At 33.3% G+C, this 21,896-nt stretch overlaps 3 protein-coding genes across 4 annotated transcripts; all 3 read right to left on the reverse strand.

Moving 5' to 3' along the window:
* Positions 1-149: 149 nt before the first annotated feature.
* On the reverse strand, positions 150-4,339 carry LOC127808088 (phospho-2-dehydro-3-deoxyheptonate aldolase 1, chloroplastic-like). The gene is made up of 5 exons (XM_052346449.1): positions 3,655-4,339; positions 2,846-3,123; positions 2,060-2,336; positions 1,690-1,935; positions 150-640 (listed from the first exon to the last, which is right to left on the reverse strand). The coding sequence occupies exons 1-5, from the start codon at positions 4,213-4,215 to the stop codon at positions 374-376; spliced, it is 1,629 nt and encodes a 542-aa protein (XP_052202409.1). The 5' UTR covers positions 4,216-4,339; the 3' UTR covers positions 150-373.
* Positions 4,340-11,003: 6,664 nt separating this feature from the next.
* On the reverse strand, positions 11,004-13,544 carry LOC127808493 (F-box protein FBW2). Of its 2 annotated transcripts, none has more exons than XM_052347060.1 (3): positions 13,246-13,544; positions 12,129-12,436; positions 11,004-11,771 (listed from the first exon to the last, which is right to left on the reverse strand). In XM_052347060.1, exons 2-3 carry the CDS (start codon positions 12,434-12,436, stop codon positions 11,168-11,170), a joined length of 912 nt encoding a protein of 303 aa, XP_052203020.1. In that variant the 5' UTR covers positions 13,246-13,544; the 3' UTR covers positions 11,004-11,167. The 2 variants fall into 2 exon arrangements, with proteins under 2 accessions (XP_052203020.1, XP_052203019.1); XM_052347059.1 differs by having other exon boundaries at positions 12,129-12,442.
* A 5,762-nt stretch (positions 13,545-19,306) lies between these two features.
* LOC127808475 (protein PHOSPHATE-INDUCED 1-like) lies at positions 19,307-20,437 on the reverse strand. Its single transcript, XM_052347036.1, has one exon. It carries the CDS (start codon positions 20,407-20,409, stop codon positions 19,462-19,464), a length of 948 nt encoding a protein of 315 aa, XP_052202996.1. The 5' UTR covers positions 20,410-20,437; the 3' UTR covers positions 19,307-19,461.
* Positions 20,438-21,896: the final 1,459 nt, after the last annotated feature.

The raw sequence follows: 21,896 nt of genomic DNA on the forward strand, positions 1-21,896 counted from the left end.
ACCTATAAGTGAAGTGACCCAGAATTTGGACACACCTACAGTCCAAGCTAACAAATAATATACCGAGAATGCAAATACAGATAGAATATGAATAAATAAGAAGGGATAATTGTAGCTTAACATCTAATAACTGGAGAAAGCACCATTCCTGAATAGAGAAACCACGCAGCCAGTAGCCATGACATTTTGCTTTTATTTCATCTCTTCTCGAACCATTACTTTCTTCAGGTATACACATACATGGCACAACAAACATTTAAACTAGGAGAAGAAGAACCTCCAAAAAACATGACACTGCAATACATCCAACCATCCAGGTAATTAAAACAACAAAACAACACCATGCAGGGGCCTTGAAGCCACTCCATGTACTCTATAGCCCAACAGATGCCGAAGGGCGTTGTGATCCAAGCCGCCTCTTTCTTAGGCGCTCTGCAATGATGAACGCAAGCTCCAGCGATTGAGAAGCATTGAGCCTAGGGTCGCAGTGGGTGTGGTATCGTGAACCCAGATCGTCGAATGTAACAGTTCTCGACCCACCGATGCATTCTGTTACATTTTGGCCCGTCATCTCCAGATGAACTCCCCCCGGATGACTCCCTTCTTGCTCGTGTACATCGAAAAAGGCTCTCACTTCCGCCTGTACCAACAAAATACAAAGTTTTATGTTTGATCTTCTTATCAATAATAAAAACATCTACCAAAAAAGATCGACCATTTCTTCAGTTAGAAATAAACATAATTTCTAAGGTGTGCTTATTATACGTTAGTTTCAGACTATTTACTCGTATAGATATTGCACTCTCTCTCTCTCTCTCTCTCTCTCTCTCTCTCCTTCAGTGAAAAGCAGAAGGTCAAAGAAAGGAAAATAAGAAGAGAAACAAAGCTTCAGGTCTTCAACCTACCACAGAGGGTCCCAACCAAGCTCGAGGCCAACTAATTCACAGATAAAGACACAACCACCAACCAACTAATGAATTGCTTTACTGGGTCACTAAATTTCAAGGAATCTCCTTTTTGGACCAACTCTTCCTGTCATTTCCCTACCTACCATATCCTCCTACTTACAATCTTCATCTAGTTCTGTTGCTAAGAAAAGAAGGCAATATTTCCTGAGAACTGCGGATGCTCATAAGTCAAGGTAATTCAATTAGCTGCCCCACCTTATAAATGCATCAAGGCTCGGTAGTCCAGATTATGGAATAGGAAAATGGTAAGCAGTGGACCACCTTCAATTAATATGCACATGACAAGGATCTTGCTGCTCTAACATAAGCCAGAATTGAAGAATGACGTGTTCTCGGGCTATAATCATTTACCGAGGTATAAAACATGCCCCCATGTTGGTAGAAAATTACCAGTGCACTGAAAGCTCACAAGATCGAGGAAACAGTGGATAAGATATAGAGGCCACAATTGGTATGATGGAAAGCATCTTATTTCAAACCACAGCTTCAACAGGCAGTTGGACAAATCATGCACCATTTTAGGAAGGACAAGACACAAGATGATATTGCTATTATTTGCAATTAGTGAATTGATATATTCATTGGTGTTGTCCTAAATCTTTTACCATTTCAGGAGTCTTCTTCCTTTTTCATTAATGCAGATGGTTTCTAAAAGATAAATTTTGTAAGAAAAGAAAGGACTAGGAAAAGAAACAAACAAAACAAACAGTGGAGGCTTTACCCTGATAGCATCGAATGGCCGAGTTTTGAGACCACAAGGAGCCTTGATGGTGTTCCCATGCATAGGGTCACTAACCCATGTTACAATTTGCCCTGCCCGACGAACTGCTCTAATTAAATGAGGAAGCTTTACTCTCATGTTCTCTGCTCCCATTCTTGTGATAATCGTAATTCTCCCTGGTTTATTCTGAGGATTCAAAATCTCAATGAGCTTAACCAGCTCATTTGGAACCATTTTGTCACTCACCTGCAGCATGAAAGCCATTTTATATTATATTAAGCAGCCAAACTGTACTCCACATATCAGTGAATTAAATTTTGCAGCTACTGTAGGTAAATGTGGAAATAACACCAAAATTTTGCAGGTTTACCTTAATTCCAAGGGGATTAGCAACTCCTCTCAGAAACTCCACATGAGCGCCATCCAACTGCCGAGTTCGTTCACCAACCCAAAGGAAATGTGCAGAACAATCATAGTACAAGCCAGAAGTGGAATCCATCCGAGTCAGTGATTGCTCATAAGGTAAGAGAAGGCACTCGTGTGAAGTCCAAAATTCGGTGGTTGTCATGATAGGATGATCAAATGTAAGTCCAGCGGCAGCCATGAATCCAAGGGCCTCATCAACACGGTGAGCTAGTTCGTAGTACCTGATGTGTCAGGGGAGAAAAAAAAATAAGCCTATCACCATATTAACATCTAATAAGATATAACCTGCCCCAACCAGATCATTTACAATTTTGGGGGTCAACCAACCTACTCCAAATCAGAATATTCAAGCAATAATGTTCATAAGAACAAAGAGAGGAAAGACCTTTGAGCGTAAAAAATGATATCTTCCAAAAAATGTTTGTACTGAAAATGGCTCAAAATCTGATGCTATGTAATTTTTTGTGATTCTGAGCCAAACTTTATTGACAGTGTTTTAAATTTTCTTTTAAGAAAAATTGTAAGAAACTGACTGAAGACCATATTGTCTGGGAACACAGAGAGACTGGACAACACCCCGTACTGCTCCATGTGCACTCCACCAACCTTGTACTTTGCTAGGGACCTAATTAGCGGCATCATTGGCCCCCCCACTTAAAACTCATGGATCACACCACACAAGAATTAGCAAGACTAAACACAGGAAGAAACAACAGGAAGAAAATCAAACCTGTCTCCCTGTTCGCTGTGCTCTGTGAAATCGAGATTCCACTGGGTGACCCTCTGCATTGCAGCATAGCCTCCAGTGGCGAAAGCCCTCAAGAGATTCAAAGTTGCCGCAGATTGACAATAGGCTCTTATCATCCTCTGTGGATCTGGAGTCCTCGATTTGGTATCGAACGCATCTCCATTGACATTGTCCCCCCTGTAACTCGGCAATTTCACGCCGTTCTTCTCCTCAAACGGCTCCGACCTAGGCTTTGCAAACTGGCCCGCCATTCTTCCCACCTAAATAACCACATAACCAATATCTGAATTTAGCTTATTTCCACTCATGCTTTCCATTTTCACCCAAATCTCCCATGGCTTACAACTTTCAGCATTTAAAATCCATACGGTGTACTTTTTTTAATCTACTTCCTCCATTAAACTCAATAGCCCAAATTAGTTGTCTTTGATGCTGAATTTGAATTACAAGAAATTAAAGCAACTCATTAGCAATGCGAAATACTAAAAGAAAATCATATGGACCTAGTGGGGCTTTTGACTTATAGCCCTAGTGTTTGACCGCCATGTAATTGAATTGTCAAATTTCGGCCAACCAATTAAGTTAACTAGACTTGTAATGGTTGTCTTCAATTGAGTTATCGAGGGTTTATAGTTTTTTTCGTGAAAAACTATGCTTAATGGAGTATCCCATTGTTGTTGAGTCCTAGAAATGACCCAAATAGTAGAAAGTCAGAAAGAAAATACGCCAAGACGAACCCTTATTATACCATGAGAAGAAGAGAAAGAAAGAAAGAGGAAAATCCAATTAACCTTGATGACAGGCATTTGCCCACCGAACATCAGCACGGCGCCCATCTGGAGGAGGATCCTGAAGGTATCACGAATGTTGTTGGCATGGAACTCCTTGAAGCTCTCGGCGCAATCGCCCCCTTGCAGCAGAAACGCATTGCCCATGGCAGCCTCGGCGAGGCGTTCCTCGAGGCTCCTGGCCTCGCCGGCAAACACGATTGGGGGGAACGCCTCCAGGGTCCGGAGCACCGCCTCGAGCTCTTCCGGATCCGGGTACTCGGGAAGCTGCAGCGCCTTCTTGGTCTTCCAGCTCTCGACGCTCCACGTCTTCGGAGCGGCGTCCGGCTTCGTCGCCGGCTGGGAAACCGCGGCAACGGCGGCGGAGGTGGTGGTGGGCTTGGGCGGCTTGTCGGGGACAATGGGATTCTTGGAGGGCTCAGCCGCGTGGACGGCGGAGATGGGTTTGATGGATCTGATGGATTTGGCATTGGTGGAGAGAGATGATTCGTGTGTATGGGAACCAGATAGGGGCTGCACCAATACTTTAGTGGGAAGAAGAGAACTACAGCTCCTCAAAGCCATTGTTTTCCAGAGAGAGAGAGAGATTGGCTCTGTCCTTAATGGCTAGGGATTGGAGGAAGGTGCCTGAAGGAAGATGAGACGCAATGGAAGAGAATTTATAGCGAAATTTAGTGTAGGTGAGAAACAGAGAGAGAGAGAGAGAGAGAGAGAGAGAGAGAGTCTGTTGAGGCCTGGGGGGTGGTGGGGATGGTGGTGGTAGTTGGGAAGGGTACTTTGGTAAATTAAAAAAATCCGTGAAGCAATAAGAACTCAATTTCTTGCATCTCACCTACTCATTTCCCAAATTTTCTTTCACACCTTAATTATTAGAGTTAGGCCCATTTGATAGCATAAAAATTTTATTAAATAATTAAATTTTATATTTATTATTTGACACATTATTTTTTTTTATAAAATTAAATTTTATGATAAAACTATTAAAACATGTTTTGACTTAATTTTCATAAAAAAATTTATTTCAAAGAAATAATTTTTGTTTTTATATAAATTAAAAAATATTTGTTTCAACTAAATACGATCAAATGGGGGTTAGAGTTGTACAATTTGACACTCATGCTCCTTTTGTCTTTCATAAAGGTTTTAAGGGTAATTTTAATTTATGAGTATTAATATTAAGCTTTAAATAATATTTTTATATATTTATATAATAATAAAATTTTTAATTAAATAATTACAATAGTATCGTGATGAATTTTTCTTTTATTTTTATTATTAGTGTTTATTAGTCATTGAAGTGTAGAGTCTCATTTCAATTTTTATGATTTATTGTTATTTTTCCCTAAATTATTCACCTAAACGTGATGAGATTGTCAAACGATTGATAATTGATGATTACATGGACAATCTCATCGAGACCTAACCTATTAACTAAGAGGAAAAGAAAATTTGTCACGTACTTATTATAATTATTTTAAAGTTCACGGTAGCAAGATAGTCAAATAGGGCAAAGGGTGACGTTCTTGTTGTTGAGCGCAAAGACAAAAAGGCCCTTTGACAAAAAGAGCTTGACCTGATTTTAAGTAAGGGATTTTATATCCACCTATACCTTCTTTGTTCTTTACGTCCATGTTAAAAAAATATTTTTAAAAAAATTACTTCTACCTTTACTTGCAACAATTTATCGTTGCACCTTACTTTGCACCTTACTTATGATGCCCATTTTTGAGAGGGTGCTCGTCATTCGGTTCCATAAATTTTAACAGGTAAAAAGTAAATATGAATCTAATCCATGATAATTGTCTAAAGAGTGGATTTGAATTTAGGAACCTAAACCGTCCACCACTTTCTTTGATCACTAGAACAATAGAACAATCTCAGAGAACATCATTATATCTTATTTGCAGCCACCGATCATTGTTAGTGGTCTAAGCTCCCACCAACAATCGCGATGAATACGGCCGTCATTAGGAAATAGGAGAAAATGAGTGTGACGATAGGTATGAATTGGGAGTTGATGGCGATCGTGTTCGTTGCAGTTGTTGATGGAAGTTATGGTCATCGTCGATGATAGGTGACTTGACGGTAGGGATGGGTAAGAATAATTTTTTCTTTTAAGTATTTTTTAATATGAATATAGGGAAGAAAAAATGTGTTTTTCAATGTGGACGCATATAGAATTTTTTTTTTTAATTAATTGGAAAGGGGACGAGGGTGGGGGCGGGCTGGCTTGATCCATCACCTAACCCGCCCCACTTAGCCACGCCACTCTTCAGCCTCGCCTACCCGCACCATCACCAACACCCGACACGTTGATTTGTCTTCTCTTCCTCTTCACCACGTGTTCACTGGCACATTCTTGTCCTGCTTGGCATATTCGCCGCTTTTATGCACACGGACCCAGGTTGGGTCGGGTCCGTACGTAAATATTTTGAAAAAACAAATTGTTTGACACTTAAAAACTTTTTTATTTAGATCAATTTAGTCTTTAATTTTTTTTCTTAAAATTCACCCTTACAATTTTTAAATTTAAAAATAAATTTAAAAGGTAAAGTGAATCAAAAATTAAAATTGCCTTCTCTCTTCTCTTTACTGTTTTAAAGTTATTTTTAATTTTTAATTTTATAAAATAATAAAAATACGTTCTTTTTATTATTTTTAAAAATATATACTTTTTAAAAAAATTATAAATAAAACTTAAAACAACAAAAAATTATTTTCAGTGTTTTTATTTAAAACAAATTATAAATTTAAAACACATTTATTTATTTATCTATTCATATTTTATTATTGTAATGGACAAAAATATTATGAAATTCATTAACTTTAAAATGTATATATATTTTTAATAATATATTAATATTAAATATTTTTAATTTATTAAATAATTAAATTTATTAAATAAAAAATTATTAAAAAATTATTTTTAAAATTTAAAAAAAAACATATTTTTAAATTTTTTATTTCAAAAAATAATTTTTTAAAATAACAAATAGAACGTGTTTTTAATTTTTTAAAATTAGACTACAAAAATAGAAAATTTAAAAATTAAAATTAAAAATTTAAAAATAAAGAGAACACAGTTAGAGGCTAATTTTTTATTTTTTATTTTTAGGTAGCAACTAAATTATTTATTATCTTACAAATATTTTTGCATTTTTCGCAGTTGTTTGGTAGGTGTTTGGTATCCAGTTCTGAATCGGACGGACTTGAGTAAATTCAATGGGCATGGCCCGAAACTGTGGGTTGACCGTAGCAGCCCATTGAAGGAAGGAACCGTGGTTGACGTTAGGCCCCGTTTGGCATCAATTTTATTTGCAAGACGACTACGTTAAAAAAGTAATAGCAAAAAAAAAATATTAAAAATTAAAAACCGTAAAGCATCTACTGCTTATGAGAGCGCATATCCCGAGCAACCACAAAAAATCTAAACGACCTGGAAGTAAACCACAAATCAAAATAATACAAAACTAACCTAACATCAATTTCACAAAAAAATATGCAGAAAACTAGCACCATCAACCAAGTTTAGTAATCACCGAACTTGAATCTTTGAATATTTTCTTAATTTTTCCGATCGCATTCTTCTTCTTTCTCTTATTCTTCAATTGGAACTTAAATTTAACGAAAATATATTCAAAATTTGAATTATCTCTCTGGTCAAAAGAAGATTTAAAGTTAGCAAAGTGATTAAATTAAATACTTTATACTTGAAAAATAATGAGATAAAATCGTGACGAGGATTTTGTTCTATTGCCCGGCGCGAACAAAATGAAAACGGTGATGAGTTCTATAAGGCCCTACAAGCAGTGTCGAGCAACATAATAGGTCTATCGTGATGATTGAGTTTATCTTTATTAAAAGATATATATTTTAAAAATTCACCTTATTAACATTGTTTCATAATATCAAAATATCTTTTTTACTCGTATAATAATATGAATAGATAATAGTAATACTTCTAAATAAGATGAATGTTAAAAACATATATATATATATATATATTATATATAGAAACCCTTATTATTGTAAATTTTTTAAATAAGAATAATTTCAGATGTCCTATTTAATAAGACTATATAACTATTAAAATAACAAAATTATGTCAATTAAATTGTGATCTAATCAATTAAGGCAAATTTGTAGATATATTTAAGAATTAAGATAAAAAAAATATATACTTTTCTTAAAAAATATATTTAAGAATTTTTTAATATATTTTTAAAATTTACACAAGTCTTCCTTGTTATTAAAAGATGTGGTTATTTTGCCCCTAAATTTTTCTTTTTATTCTCTAAATGCCTCTCATCTCATTTTTTAAAAATTACAAGATGGTCATTGTTGAGATTCAATTATCAAACCCTAGTGACATAGAAAATGAAAGGTATAAAGGAAAAGACAGAAAGAAAAAGTGTTGAATTCAATCCAACCATTGTGGCCTAGATAGGATCGGCTCAAGAGGTTGGGGGGGCCCTAGATCATTAATTTAGGGGACCTCAACCCCTTAATAAAAAAAATTAAAATTAAAATAATTATTTATTAGGCTCAAAATATTAGGATCCTAGAGACATACCTCAGCCTACCCCTTGAGTCAACCTTGAGTCTAGGGCTCTAGGCCTTTACAATGTTGAGTCTATTCTGGTTGGGTTGGAACCACTCAATTATAGGACGCACTACAAAAAGGTTGGGGGGGGGGGGGGGGGGGGGGCCTTACTAGTGAAGAATAGAAGTGGAGAGGGATAAAAAATAATAAAGAGTTGGGGCTTTTTGAATGTTTTTTCAAAATTTAATGAACATGAAATTACCATTCTTGTTTTCAACTTTCCAACAAATTCTAATACACTGATTTGGCTCCAAGTGCCGGTTTCCACAAACCTTGACTCTAATATCACTTTTGCAATCTTAACTATCAAAATAGTGCTCCCGTACATACACTTATGTATAGGGTGTTTGGCTTATTAATTTGACTGCTTATAAATTATTGATTTTGTTTATAAGTTATATAATTTATTTTTTAAAATATTTGATAATATTTAACGGCTTAAACACTACTAACCTTAAAAGTTAATACACCAGTCCATTATTTGTCAGCTCCATCGCCGTTGCCCCCATATGAGATTCCCTTCGCTAAATATATATAATATTTTTATAAATTTTATTTATATTATTTAATAACATATTTATTTTCATATTTTTGTCAGGTTCTCATAACTTATTAGTTCTTTGAAACCAAATACATAACTATTAACTGATAGTTTAAAAATATATTTATTCAAACATGTTATCAATTTAAATATTACCAAACTTTTAAAATTTTAAGGTTTACACGACTTAAAAGTCACTCAAAAATACAATAAGCCAAACAGTCTCTTGATAATACGAGAGAATAGATTAACAGTCAAGATTGCAATCCCAAGTGATTATTTTTGTCAGTATCCTAGGAATGCCAGCCCAACTGTTAAGTTTGGATTACTAATATGTTAACATAATCCTTAAGAAAATTCATAAATTGACGGTATATTTTAGTGTTTATTGTTTACTTTGCTAGTTTAGGCTGCTTAGTAGTTAAGGGACTGACATCATAAATACCAACACTCAAGTAAAATAATAGGTTGAAAAGTTGATAATTATGGTGCGTATCTTAAGTTTTCAGCATAATCGGTAATTTTGGACAATCAAAACCACGTAATCCTTAGAAAAGTTGAATGGATTCGTAAGGTGGTACTAATAAAGATCTCCCTGACATTTGTATATATTTTGTATTTTTTTATTTATAAAAAAGATTGCAAAAAGTAGATAAATAATACAAAGGAAATTATTTTAATTTTTTAATCTAAGAGAATATGGTTATAATTTTCTTAAAATAGAAATAGAGGTCCTAGGTTACCATCTACCTACCTAATTAAACCAAATATATTGTGGTTGTTATATCTCACATTTGATGTGATATCTCTTGGAAAGATGTAATAATCAACGAATTGGAAGTTATCAATCAATTCATCGTCTCCAAAAGTGTTTTCTACTCACACGTGTAAATTAAAAAATAATAAATATTTGTTAGATGACAATTACAATTTTGTTTTTTAGACAAAATTTAAATAAATATTTGATTTAGTATAATGATAAAATTATGTATTTTGTAACTTTTTTTTAAAGTAAAAATTGGAGGAGTCTCAATTATCACATAGCTTTTGGCTCGGATTGTTTTACTCTTTAAGATCTATAACTTATCACGCCCTTGCTCTGAGTGCATAGATAGATGAATTAAAGATCAAAACTTGAAACCTAATTCCTCGAACACATGACCTTACAATAATTTAAAATTTTGAATGTATACGATGGACCATTTACGTTATTCTCGAGAGATTGTATATTATTATAACTTAAAAGATATGAGTTCAAATATTTTTTTGATTTTTAAAATAAAATATAGAAACATATTTTAAAATTTTAGTTTATTAATAAAATTTTCAACACTAAAATCTCATATTTACTTGTATAATAATAATAATAATATAAATATAAACAATCACTTTCACGGGTTCTGCCGACAAAGTAAGTTGCACTGTTTGTACAGTGACTAATGACTATGGTCCCCACCATGGACGGTGAATAATTAACCCATGGCCATGGGGCTTCTCTTGAAGTGGTTAGCTTGTCAATCATAGGCTTCCTTGGGTGCAATTTATTATCCATCCATCCATCCATACCTATACTTATCTATGATATTAATTAATTAATACTAATACACATTCATATATATGTTATTATTATATAAATAAATATTAAATATTACTGTTATAAACATTTATAACTAAATTAATTTTAAATTTTTAAAATAATTTTATTATTATTATACCAAATTTCTCTTTCAATGTTACATAAAAGAATTCAAATTTAAACAATTTCACTTGAATCACCACGTGATCATGTGATGGGGGGGAGGATGAGAACAAAGAACGAATAGTATAGAATTCTATCTTAACAAACCAAAACATGCCCCAAATAGACGACATTCCTGCCACCCAAACACGCCCCAATGCCAAATTTTAAATTTAAGCTTGCCTTCACCTTCAGATGCACACTGCCAGAGGCACACACCCACCCACATACACTCACTCACTCACTCACTAGACACGACTCCGCCCCTCCACATTTAAGATTCAACCTAACCGCCACGGCAAGCTATCTGTCTCTTCATCAAGTATTCTTTATTTATTAGTATTCCAAGAATGGTTCCATCAAATTGTTAAAAAAAAAATAAAAAAGGAACACAAATAGGGTAAATCTCGTTTTTTGTTTTCGTTTTCAAAATTTTAGAGACGAAGACGAAGACACAAGACACGAGAGAGTTCAAAACAATGAGAAAATCAAACCAAACAGACCATAAAGTTCCCTTCATAGCATATACAGGCAATGCATGCATGGAGGACATAAAAGTTCCAAGTGAAAGCCACAGGCAGTAGCAACAGAGAATACAACTCAACTTGAAAGGGTAGAGAGAGAGAGAGAAAGATCAAGGAGATGGAGGCCAACCATAGCTAGGATCCTCGTCAAACCCTTCATAGAACCTTAGCTCCAGGCTTTCGTCGTCATCGTCCCACAGTGCATCGAAGCTGTCGGTGTCGTAGAAGGAATCGGTATAGTCCGAGCAGACGTCCCAGTTATTGGTCTCGTAGTGGTCGATGACCTGAGGCCCCAAGATCTTCAGTTTGGGGAACTTGTCGCTTATGTACTTGTCGTCCAGCTTCACGTCCCAGCAGCCTCTCAAGTCCAGAAACTCCAGCTCCTGGCAGCTGCGGATGATCTCCACAATGCTGTCCGTGTCAATGAGGAGGTAGGCGATTTCAAGGCGCTTGAGATTGGGCATTGTGGCAGCGATGGCACGAGCCTCGTCCGCCTGTGAGCCCTTGCCGTCCATGTCTATGGGATGCATGTTCCTGCGCAGCCCCGCGAGCAATTTGCAATTACTTCCTATGGCCTTCAATGCCGGGGCACCAATCTTACCACAGTAGCTCAAATCTAGGAAAGTGACGGTGCTAAGTCTGCCAGCAACCTGTTCCACGATTGCATCACTCATATCGCTTCTAGGCAGTCGCAAGGTCTGAAGGGAACCGGCACTAGCAAAACCCAGAAAATCAACTACACAACATCAAGTCGATCTAATAAAAACGACAAGATATCAAGCCCTTATCCCATTATATAAGGTCGGCTGAATGAATTCCAGATCCTCAGTTATTTCTATCCATGTATGGCCTTATCTTCTGTAAGGCCTTTCCTTAATAACTCAATCAAGCCGAACTAATACTTAACTAATTCAAAAACTAGATTAACATCCCACATTGATTCACAACTGGAACTTAAAATTGCACAATTTCTACGAACTTGCATATGCTAAGCCAAGGAATAAGGACCATTTCTAAACAGAAAAAGGAATTAATTCTTCGAAAAGAAATGGATACTGCAGTGGTACTTACTGCTCTGCGATGAAGGAGAAAATGAAATCATTCTGCAGCTCAGAAACACAGAGCTTCCGCGGCGAACCCGAGGTTCGCGTGATCAGCATACGAAGCATTCGATCAATGTTCTCAGGCTCGGACCGATTACTCCATTCCTCAATGTCAATCTCTAGCCAGCAATAAGGCCCCATCACCACTTTGCGCCACGACCTGCACACCCTGGGCACCACTGTGAGTACCTCCTGGAGTGATAGATTGCGGAATATTAGCCCAAGAGCGTCCGGTATTAGCTCATCCCAGCTCCGAAAATCGGCCCCTTCATCCATCTATGGCTTCATTTGAAGTGTTGAAGAGTAAAAATCAGATCATTTTTTAATTGGGTTTATCTCAAGGTTCACCTTTTTCCAGAATCTTGAGTTCAAAGCAATACGATACAATTATTATTCAGTTTTTTGAGTCGCCTTTTTTCTTTTTCAAACAAGAAGAATTCTTTCACACTCAAACCCTATTTGTCTTTTCAAGGAATTGATATCAAGTTTCCCTGGAAAAGAGTAAATAACAAACAAAACACACAAAATACAGAGCGTAATTAAAGATCAACTTTCTGGGCCTTTTTCTTTTTCCCTCTTTGTTTTTTCCTAATAAAGATGGCCGTTTTAGATCAGAGGGAAGTTCATAGACAAGAATAGAGAAAGATGGAGCGTCAGATCCGTGAAAAAGAGGGGAAATCCAGTAATCAAATGGGGAAATAGGGGCCCAGAAATTAATATCTATCAATTTTAGTGGTCCATGGAGACAACGAGGTGTCTCGACAGAGACAAAGATGAGTGTAGAGCCTTCGCGGCTTTCCCCTTCAAAAATTATATTTCTTTTCTTTGCTTTTCTTTTCAGGGAAAATAATAGATGGAAAACACGAACACAATTAGAACATGAACCGAAATCTGGGTTTGGCTGCAACAACAACGGCCAAGAAAATAGAGATATCCAAGCTACATACAAACAAATAGAGAAAGTAAAAAATCTCTGCAACGAGAAACGGGGCGAGGAGGAAGAAGAAAACCCCTCTTTTATCAAAGATCCAGCAAAAGAACACAAAAATCAGACCAGGAACACAGCCCCATCAAACTGTACTTACATGAAAAACAGATGCTTTCTTCTTCTCCTCCTCCTTCTTCTTCTTCGTCTTTACTTCCTCCTCTCTTCCTGGAGAGAGAAAGAGGGAGAGAGAGAGAGATCTGGAAAGGGTAGACAGCAAATTACTGGAAGTCTCCAGGAGCCCACAAGGAGGCGGGGAAAGAAGACAGGAAGGAATGTAAATGAAGAAAGAGAGAAGCAATAACTGGGAGCTGTGAATGAAAACAATTAACCATTGAGACCTGAGGCACAAAGAGAGAGAGAGAGAGAGAGAGAGAGAGCGAGGGGGGGGGGGGGGGGGGGGGGGGGGGGAGAGAGGGGAGGAAGACGGGAGAGAGAGAGAAGGGTTCCAAAGTTTATTTATTTATTTGAGAAACTGTTAACTGCGGAGAGTTTTGAATACCTTTTAATAGTACTGCAAGGGACCTATAAAAGATAGGTGGACTGGTAGGAGATGACTTCTGCAGTAATTATTTGCCAAAAACTTAAACTTCCATATTTATTACACCCATTATATTATTACTATTTTATTTTTATAATATTAATGAGTACTATTTTTTATATAAAAAAATATAATAATTATATATATTTATATTAAAATAATTTCTCTAATTTATCAAAAATTTAAAAATATGATATATTTATTATTAAAAATATTTTATAATTAATACTAATATATAATTATTATAACTTATTTAAAAATAAAATATATTAAACCACATACATTATTAACAAAAAAATATGATAAAATTGATACAAAAATTTAAAGTAATTCAATATGGTTATTTATCTCAAAATTCCAGCAATGGTAAGATAATTTACAAAGTTATTTTTACATGAATAAAATTAAAAAATATTTATTTTTAAATAAAATATGTTTATTATATTTTATTTTTAACGTTCAAATAAATTTATTGATTCAAAATACATCAAATAATAAAATTATTTAAATATATCTTATCCAAAATAAAATATATTTTATTATTAATTATTTATAAATTAATTAATCTAGTAAGTATTTTCTTCCTTTAGATATATGATAATTAATGCCATTGTTGGCCTTTTCTAAGTTTCATCCGGCCTTTGGAAATTGGCCACTCAGTCTAAGTATACGTGTTTGACTGCAGTTAATGTAGACATATTTCTCCATTAATTACTCTTTCACCCCTTGTATTGTAATCTATGCTACTTAATGCCTTTCAACTGAAAGTCATTGCAGTGGTACCCCTTCTCTACTTGAAATTTCTACGCCATTAGTTGAATAGGCAAAGTTATCAACAAGAGCTAATTAAATTTGTCAAATATCAAAATGACAAGTAAGCTAATCTCAGTGTGACATATGTTATTTCTTGACAAATTGTAACGTGTTATAATATATATTTTTTTATTTAATTGGTGGGCTATGAGCTCTAAAATATTCAAGAAATATAAAATATGTATTGTTCAAGACTATATTCATAGGTTGATATTGCAGAAAAATATTCAACTTGAAATTAGGCTCGAACTATTTTAGAACAAATTATATAAGTCTTGAATTCTCTATAATCAAATAAGGATTTATTGTTTAATAAGCTTATTATTCTTTTATTTTGTTCGTTATTTAAATTTTGAGTACTAATTTAATTATCAGATATTATCTTAAACGACAAAATCTCGTGTGTGTAAAAATTTAATGTATGATGGCTGAAGTTCTGATTCCCAATAACATCGTTCACTAAGCCATTATCTAAATTCTATTTAATTTTGACTTCTTAAATGAGTACACTTTTCATATAATTGATTCCCACTAACATCGTTGACTAAACCATTATTTAGATTTTATTTAATTTTAACTTTTCAAGTAAATATACTTTTGATATAATTTATAATATAATGAGATGAAAAAGAAAAATATATAGTTTCAACTAAGGCTTAAAATTATAAGAAAATCAATTAATATATTAATTGATAAATTTTTTTACAAAACTAAAGGTAACCTTTTTTAATAAAAAAATAACGTATATAAAAGAAATTTATAATAAAAATGGACAATAAGACATATAAATTTGGCCAAAAAGGATAATTAGAATAATGATAGATAGATTATGGTCATAAAAAATAGGCTAAATTTATATCATTTAATGAAATTATTAAATTTTATTTTTTATAAAATATATTATTTTATTATTTAATTGATGAAATTTTTGCTAGTAAAGAGAGAAACAAAAGAAAAGTATTGGAATGGGGAAAAGATATTTTGGCATGTGTCTGAGATACGTGGGCCCCACTGAGATTAGATGCTGATTCTCCAATGGCAGCTTGCTCTTATTTTTTTCTCAATTCTTCTGTATTCTTTCCATGTACCCATACAAATTAATTTAATAATTTTAGAAAATAATACTGGTACAAATATTCTGCATATTAATGATATATAAATTAATTGTTGGGAAATTTTAGTTTTGAAAAAAAAAATTATGAAAATACCCCATTTTTTAATTTATTCAAAGGTGATGTGTCTCAAAATAGTTTTATCCAATTTAAATCCATGTTTAGTATATGAGTAGAGGTATAAAAATGATTAGTTTTTTTATTGAATTGATCAAAATTTATTAATCGATTAAACCATATCGATGAGAAAAATTGAATCGAACCAGCTGATTAATTCAAAAAATCGAACTAATCGATAATAAAAAAAATAAATTCAAACCATATAAATTAAATTGAACCAATTAAACATAATAAATACAAAAAAATAAAAAAATAAAATTGATAAAAAAACACAAATAATCAAAGAAAACGATATCGTTCTATAAATATCAAAACATCGTTTTAAAATTTGGTCGATTTGATTATTCCAATCAATACACATAACAAAAAATAAAAAACCAAACTTTTGATAAAAATTAATTGAACCAAACCAAATCAATAAGTTCTGTCGATTCAATTCAGTTAGTTCAAATAAGCCAAACTTTTACTCTCCCCGAATCATAACAAATCATGACCTCCCTCTATCTAATAATATGCTCATATATAATTAAGTATGCCATTAATTTCATATTATTACTACTAATTAATTGACTTTGCCTCTGACACTAAGATTGATTTGAATGCCTAATGATATATTAGAGGACCAAGGCCCATATTTAAAGGTAGAGCAAGCTTTTGAGGTGGTCGGGATTGAGAACAACTACCGAATGCACTTAGTTTAGGGCAAATTTCATGGTGATCGACTCCAAACCATCATTATTAATCTTTTTGACAAATAGCACCTATAAGTTATTTCAATGATTTTTATTTTTATTATTTAAATGTTAATAATATGAAAACATATGGCTTCCTAGTTGTCATGGTGTGAAATTGTGCCTTGAGCATTTTAGTTATGCTTTGGTTAATATTTTTTAATTTTAAGATTTAAAAATCAAGATTACTTAGTTGGTGAATTTGTTTTGATGTTTTTTAATTAACATAATGTAATATTATAAATTAAGTTATTTAACATTTAATGTCGTAAAACAAATTAAACAACCACTAAATTCAACATTTAATTTAATATCAAACTTCATAGAATAAAATAATAACAAAATAAATAATGATAAGAGTATTGACTGATTAAAATGTTATTAATTATGTAACATCTTCTTATTGTATGAGATTAAAGAGATCATGTACCATTATTTTCTTTATTTAACACGTCTTTCAATGAGAATACGACACATGTGTCATTAGTTATGACTTTTAATATTATTTTAATAAAATATTATATCCAATTTAATAAGTTTAACATTTTCAAAATATAATATTCAACTTAATAACATCTCATGGTCAAGTCGATTTTTAATCTTGAATGAGTCTCGTGCCAAATTAAAGATTAGATAGTATCTTTCAATAAAACAAGAATCAAATTACTTAACGATCGATCCATGTTGATTTTTCGTTTGAATTGAAATTTGAAAAAATAATATTTTCTCTTTAGTGATCTAAAATCATAATCTTATGCTACAGAACATTACTATTTTTCTAATTTTTAATTTGATATTTTGGCATTGGGGGATTAATATAATTATCAAAGTTGAATATTTTAAAATTATAATAATATAAATTAAATTTAAAAAGGTAAACAGAATAAAAAAAAAGAAGAAAATAGAAAATAGAATGCATGATTGGTTGATAGGCGTGGGCAGAGGAGTCAGGCTACTTTTATAGGTGGAAGGTCGAAGTGGTGCCCACTGCCCAGGCTCGTCCTTGTTTACTCTTATCTACATGTAGGGTTAATATTGTCATTTTAGTTAAAATAACAGATTTTTTAGGCTAAGTTTACCTATACTAAAATAATAATAAAAAAAAACTGTTTAAACTGTGAAAGAGGAATTATTGGCTAAAAACTATTTTTGTTTAGTTTTTTTTGTTTGTGTCTAATTATTTAATTTTTTCATTATTTAATTTATATCTTTACATTTATATTTTAAAAATAATTTAATTCTTATATTTTAATTTTTTACGTGAGAATCGAAACTTTTTGTTATTTAATTTACATCTTAAAATTTGTATTTTTGAATTAATTTAATTTTAATAATTTATTTTATTTTTTTTACATTTCTGATCATCTTATTTTTATAGGGATTAATTTAATTTAAAAATACAAAATAAAGAGTTATAATCGAAATAACAAAAAATTTGAATTGTTAAAAAAATATAAGGTTAAAATTGACTTAAAAAATACATGTTTAAATTTATAATTAAAATAATAAAAAAATTAAATAATTACACAATAAAAACATATAAATATATAAGGACAAAAATATGAACTCACGAAATTATTTACAAAATGGAGTCTCATTTCATCCCAAATAAGGGTACTTTTGGTAAAAATAAAAATAATAATATTTGGTTAGTTAAAATACCATAATTTTTTGGCTAATTTTACCTATAATAAAAAAATGTTTGAACAGTGAAAGAGGAATTATTGGCCAAAAATTATATTTTTGTTTATACATACTTTTACATTTGTTTTGTGTGGTTATATAAAATTTTTGTTATTTGATTACACTTTTTTATATATATTTTTGAGTTAATTTAATCTTTATATTTTAATTTTTTTCGGTGACAACACAAACTTTTTATTATTTCATTTATATCTTAAAATTTGTATTTTGGGGCCAAATTAACTCTAATAATTTATTTATTTTTTTACGTCTTTGATCATTTATTTTTTATAGAGATTAAATTAACTTAAAAATATAAATAAAGAGATAATTGAAAAAATAAAAAAAATGGATTGCTATAAGAAAAAAATATTAAAATAATGGAGTTAAATTAACTTAAAAATGTAGATTCAAATGTATAATTTAAATAATAAAAAAATTAAATAATCACAAAAAAAAACATAAATGTATAAGGACAAAAATATGCCATTTGTCAGAATTATTTGCAAAAATGGAATCTTATCTTATCCCAAATAAGGGTATTTTTGGTAATATAGAACCAGATTTGAGAAAGAGATTTATGATTATATAAAAACTATTTAAGAAATTAAATAAACATCTAATATATATATTTTTTATTAATTTTCATAATTCGAATTTGATTTTTAAAGAAGACTTTTATAGTTATCAATTAAAATGATAAAAAATAAAAAATAATAATATTCGGCTAGACAATTCGGACCAAACTTATGGTCTCAAAGCAGAAAATCTCCATTCCAACGTGCTTCTGACACGCAGCCCAAATCTGAGGGAATAACACAAAGTAGACTCTGGGCTGCCCCAATGCAGCGAGTCACTGTATGTTTGGGCCCGGACAAGGCCCAGTTTCAATATAATTGGGCAAAAATCCAGTGGTCAAGGCCTACTGTGTCCTTTCTCATGATAAAGCCTGCATGGACCATAGTGTTGTGTTGTATTAGAATCTATTCATTGCAAAACACTATGCTTATCATGGTGTATTTACACTCGGGATGCTATTTTGACACTCAGTTGTCACAAAGTATAATATATAAATAGACAAGTATTATCAAAATTGTCATAACTTAGCATTTAAATATCACACATTAAATTTTAAAATTCAACACCTCACATATTACTCGGTGACACCCAATAATGATGTGTCGACATTAGGATCACTATTGAGTGTCACACGAAATATTAGTGTTATATATCCAAATAACATTTTCAATTATATATATATATATCCATGCAGTAATAATCCATCGACAGCCGGATCGTCGTCTTCGTCTCAATTCTCAAACAAGAGTGGAACATGATGATGTTGCAGGATCAAACAAAGCCGGAACCAGGAACTTCCTCCCGTTAACACCATGCGCATTGTAGCTCGCACCGGTGGCCCGATCCACCAACAGCTCCCCGGGGTAGCCGGGGTAAGCTCCCTTGCCAAAAATCCCGGCGCAAGCCGAAGCAGCCTCCAGCGGTGCCTCGGCAGAGCCCTGATAGTAGCCGTTGCCAAACGGGTTTGTCGCCGTCTCTGCCAGGAGCCCAGCCAGGTTGATCACCATCCCGTCTGCGCCGACGTCGTTGTTCGGCGCCACCAGCGGTGGGCCCTGCGGGCCGTAGATCGGCTGGTGAAACGGCCAGGCGCACTGACCCGGGCACTGAGTGTCCGAGTTCCCCACCCAGATGAACGCGAACCGGCGATTCTTTCTATTTCGGGCCGACCCGTGGGTCCCGCACCGGCTTAAGCAGAACCCGTCGACGGTGACATCCGACGACGTCAGGACGACGTTGATCGTGTTCTTCGGCGATCCCTTCGCCGCCAACTGTTCAATCTTCTGGGTGGTAAGTGATTTACCGAGCGAGTAGCCGTAGTCAAGGATATGGCTGCCGATGGACAGTGCCGGAGAGGACGAAGATAGCTTCCGGGAGGCGATGACGCGATAGTAGTTCTGGGTGGTCTTCCACCAGGCAGCGACCGACGGCTGCTCCTTGCCGGAGGAAAGTGAGGCAACGAAATCGGAGATAATGGCTCGTTGGGAGGGGGTGAAGGTGCCGTACCAGAGGAGATTGACGGAGACCTTGCCGGCGAGAAGGGGGCCGTTGTGGTACATAAATGGCGGCGGTTGCGGAGCCTGGGTCGACCCGTTCAGCTTCCTGGCTGCAGATGCTGAACAGAACAGAGAAGACAGAATAACCAGTGTCGTGATTAGAAGACAGGAGAACAGAGAAGATGAAGCCATTGTTGATCGACGAATGGATTCTTTGCGTTCGAAGCATTTATATATACTGTTCGCAGCCAGCTTGGTGAGGTCGCGTTAGATATCACAGCTCACAGGTTCATTACAGCTAAGGACAAAACCGGGTCTTGCTTGGGGAGTCAACAACTAGAGCGGGTCGGGTTGCAAAGAGACAGGCCCGTTGTTTAATGTTACGTTTTTGTGGCTGCTCTCCACTAACTGTTTCTTCAATCTTGAGCTTTCCATGGTTTAATATTATAAAATATTATTGCTATTAACTATTTATTTAATTTTAAGCTCCCCATAGTTTAATATATGGGCCAATTAGGTGGTGATTTACTCTCATAATCATCTTTATATGTCATAATCATCTTTATATGTTTTAAGCTCCCCGTAGTTTAATATAATATGATCAAATATTATAATTTTCAATTATTAAATGTTTATAACAAATCAATCAATTTATTTAAATATTATCAAATAATAATCCACGTAGCGTGTCATTTATTGAAACAGTTTCGTTCATACATATGCTGACATTTTGTCACGATAAAGACTTTAGACAATAATTTTTAATAATTATGATCCCTAGCGTTTGTAAAAATAAGTAAGATGAGATTTTATCAATATATGCTTTAAATGATCAAGATAAAGTTGATAAGTATTCTAAAATTTTTATTAAATTATTTATTAAATTTTTTAAAATACATTTAAAGTCATATAGGTTATTTTTTTTTTATTTATAAGGTTTAAGATAAAATTATATAGAGGAATAGAGATAAATTTATTTGAACAATTCTAAATAAGAAGTCACGTGACTTCTTTTTAGTGGGTTGTCAAATAAATTAACGAATATAACGAAAATCACTTTTATCTAAAATATTTTTTATATTTTATTTTTTTCTAAACAATATCTTGATTTAGACTATCTTAGTATTCTTCTTCATTATTTCATATTTAACTTAGAATAATGTTAAGAATGACATAAATTATGTAACGTTTTCTCATTAAAAAAATATTAAAGAAATCAAATATCATTATCTCTTTTATTTAATACTTTTTTCATTAAAGATACAACATATAATTAATAATACTGTCCTACCCCCAACATTACTTTTTTAACTTACATAATCACGTCACCTTCTTAATATTTTCTAGCTAACGTTGCTTGCTTGTCATTTAATACGTTATCATTAATAATTCTACAACTTAAAAGTACACGTGTAATCTGATAAAAAACTGGGCAATATAGTAATTACACTTTATAATAATAATAATAATTTAGTTATAAGAAAGAGCGGTGAAACTAACTGGGCGCCCCACGCGGCTGGGTGCTTTATGGGTGAGACCAGAGTAGTGGGCAATTGAGTGCACTGCCAGCCTGACAACGCGTTGCTTATTTCAATTCAATAGCCTGGCTAGTGGAGTGGAGTGGAGTGCCCCCTCATCCCTCGTTATTAAATTTTATTAAATTAATAAATGTACCAGCA

The sequence above is a fragment of the Diospyros lotus genome, chromosome 8 (genome assembly GCF_014633365.1).
Source record: "Diospyros lotus cultivar Yz01 chromosome 8, ASM1463336v1, whole genome shotgun sequence".
NCBI lineage: Eukaryota > Viridiplantae > Streptophyta > Magnoliopsida > Ericales > Ebenaceae > Diospyros > Diospyros lotus.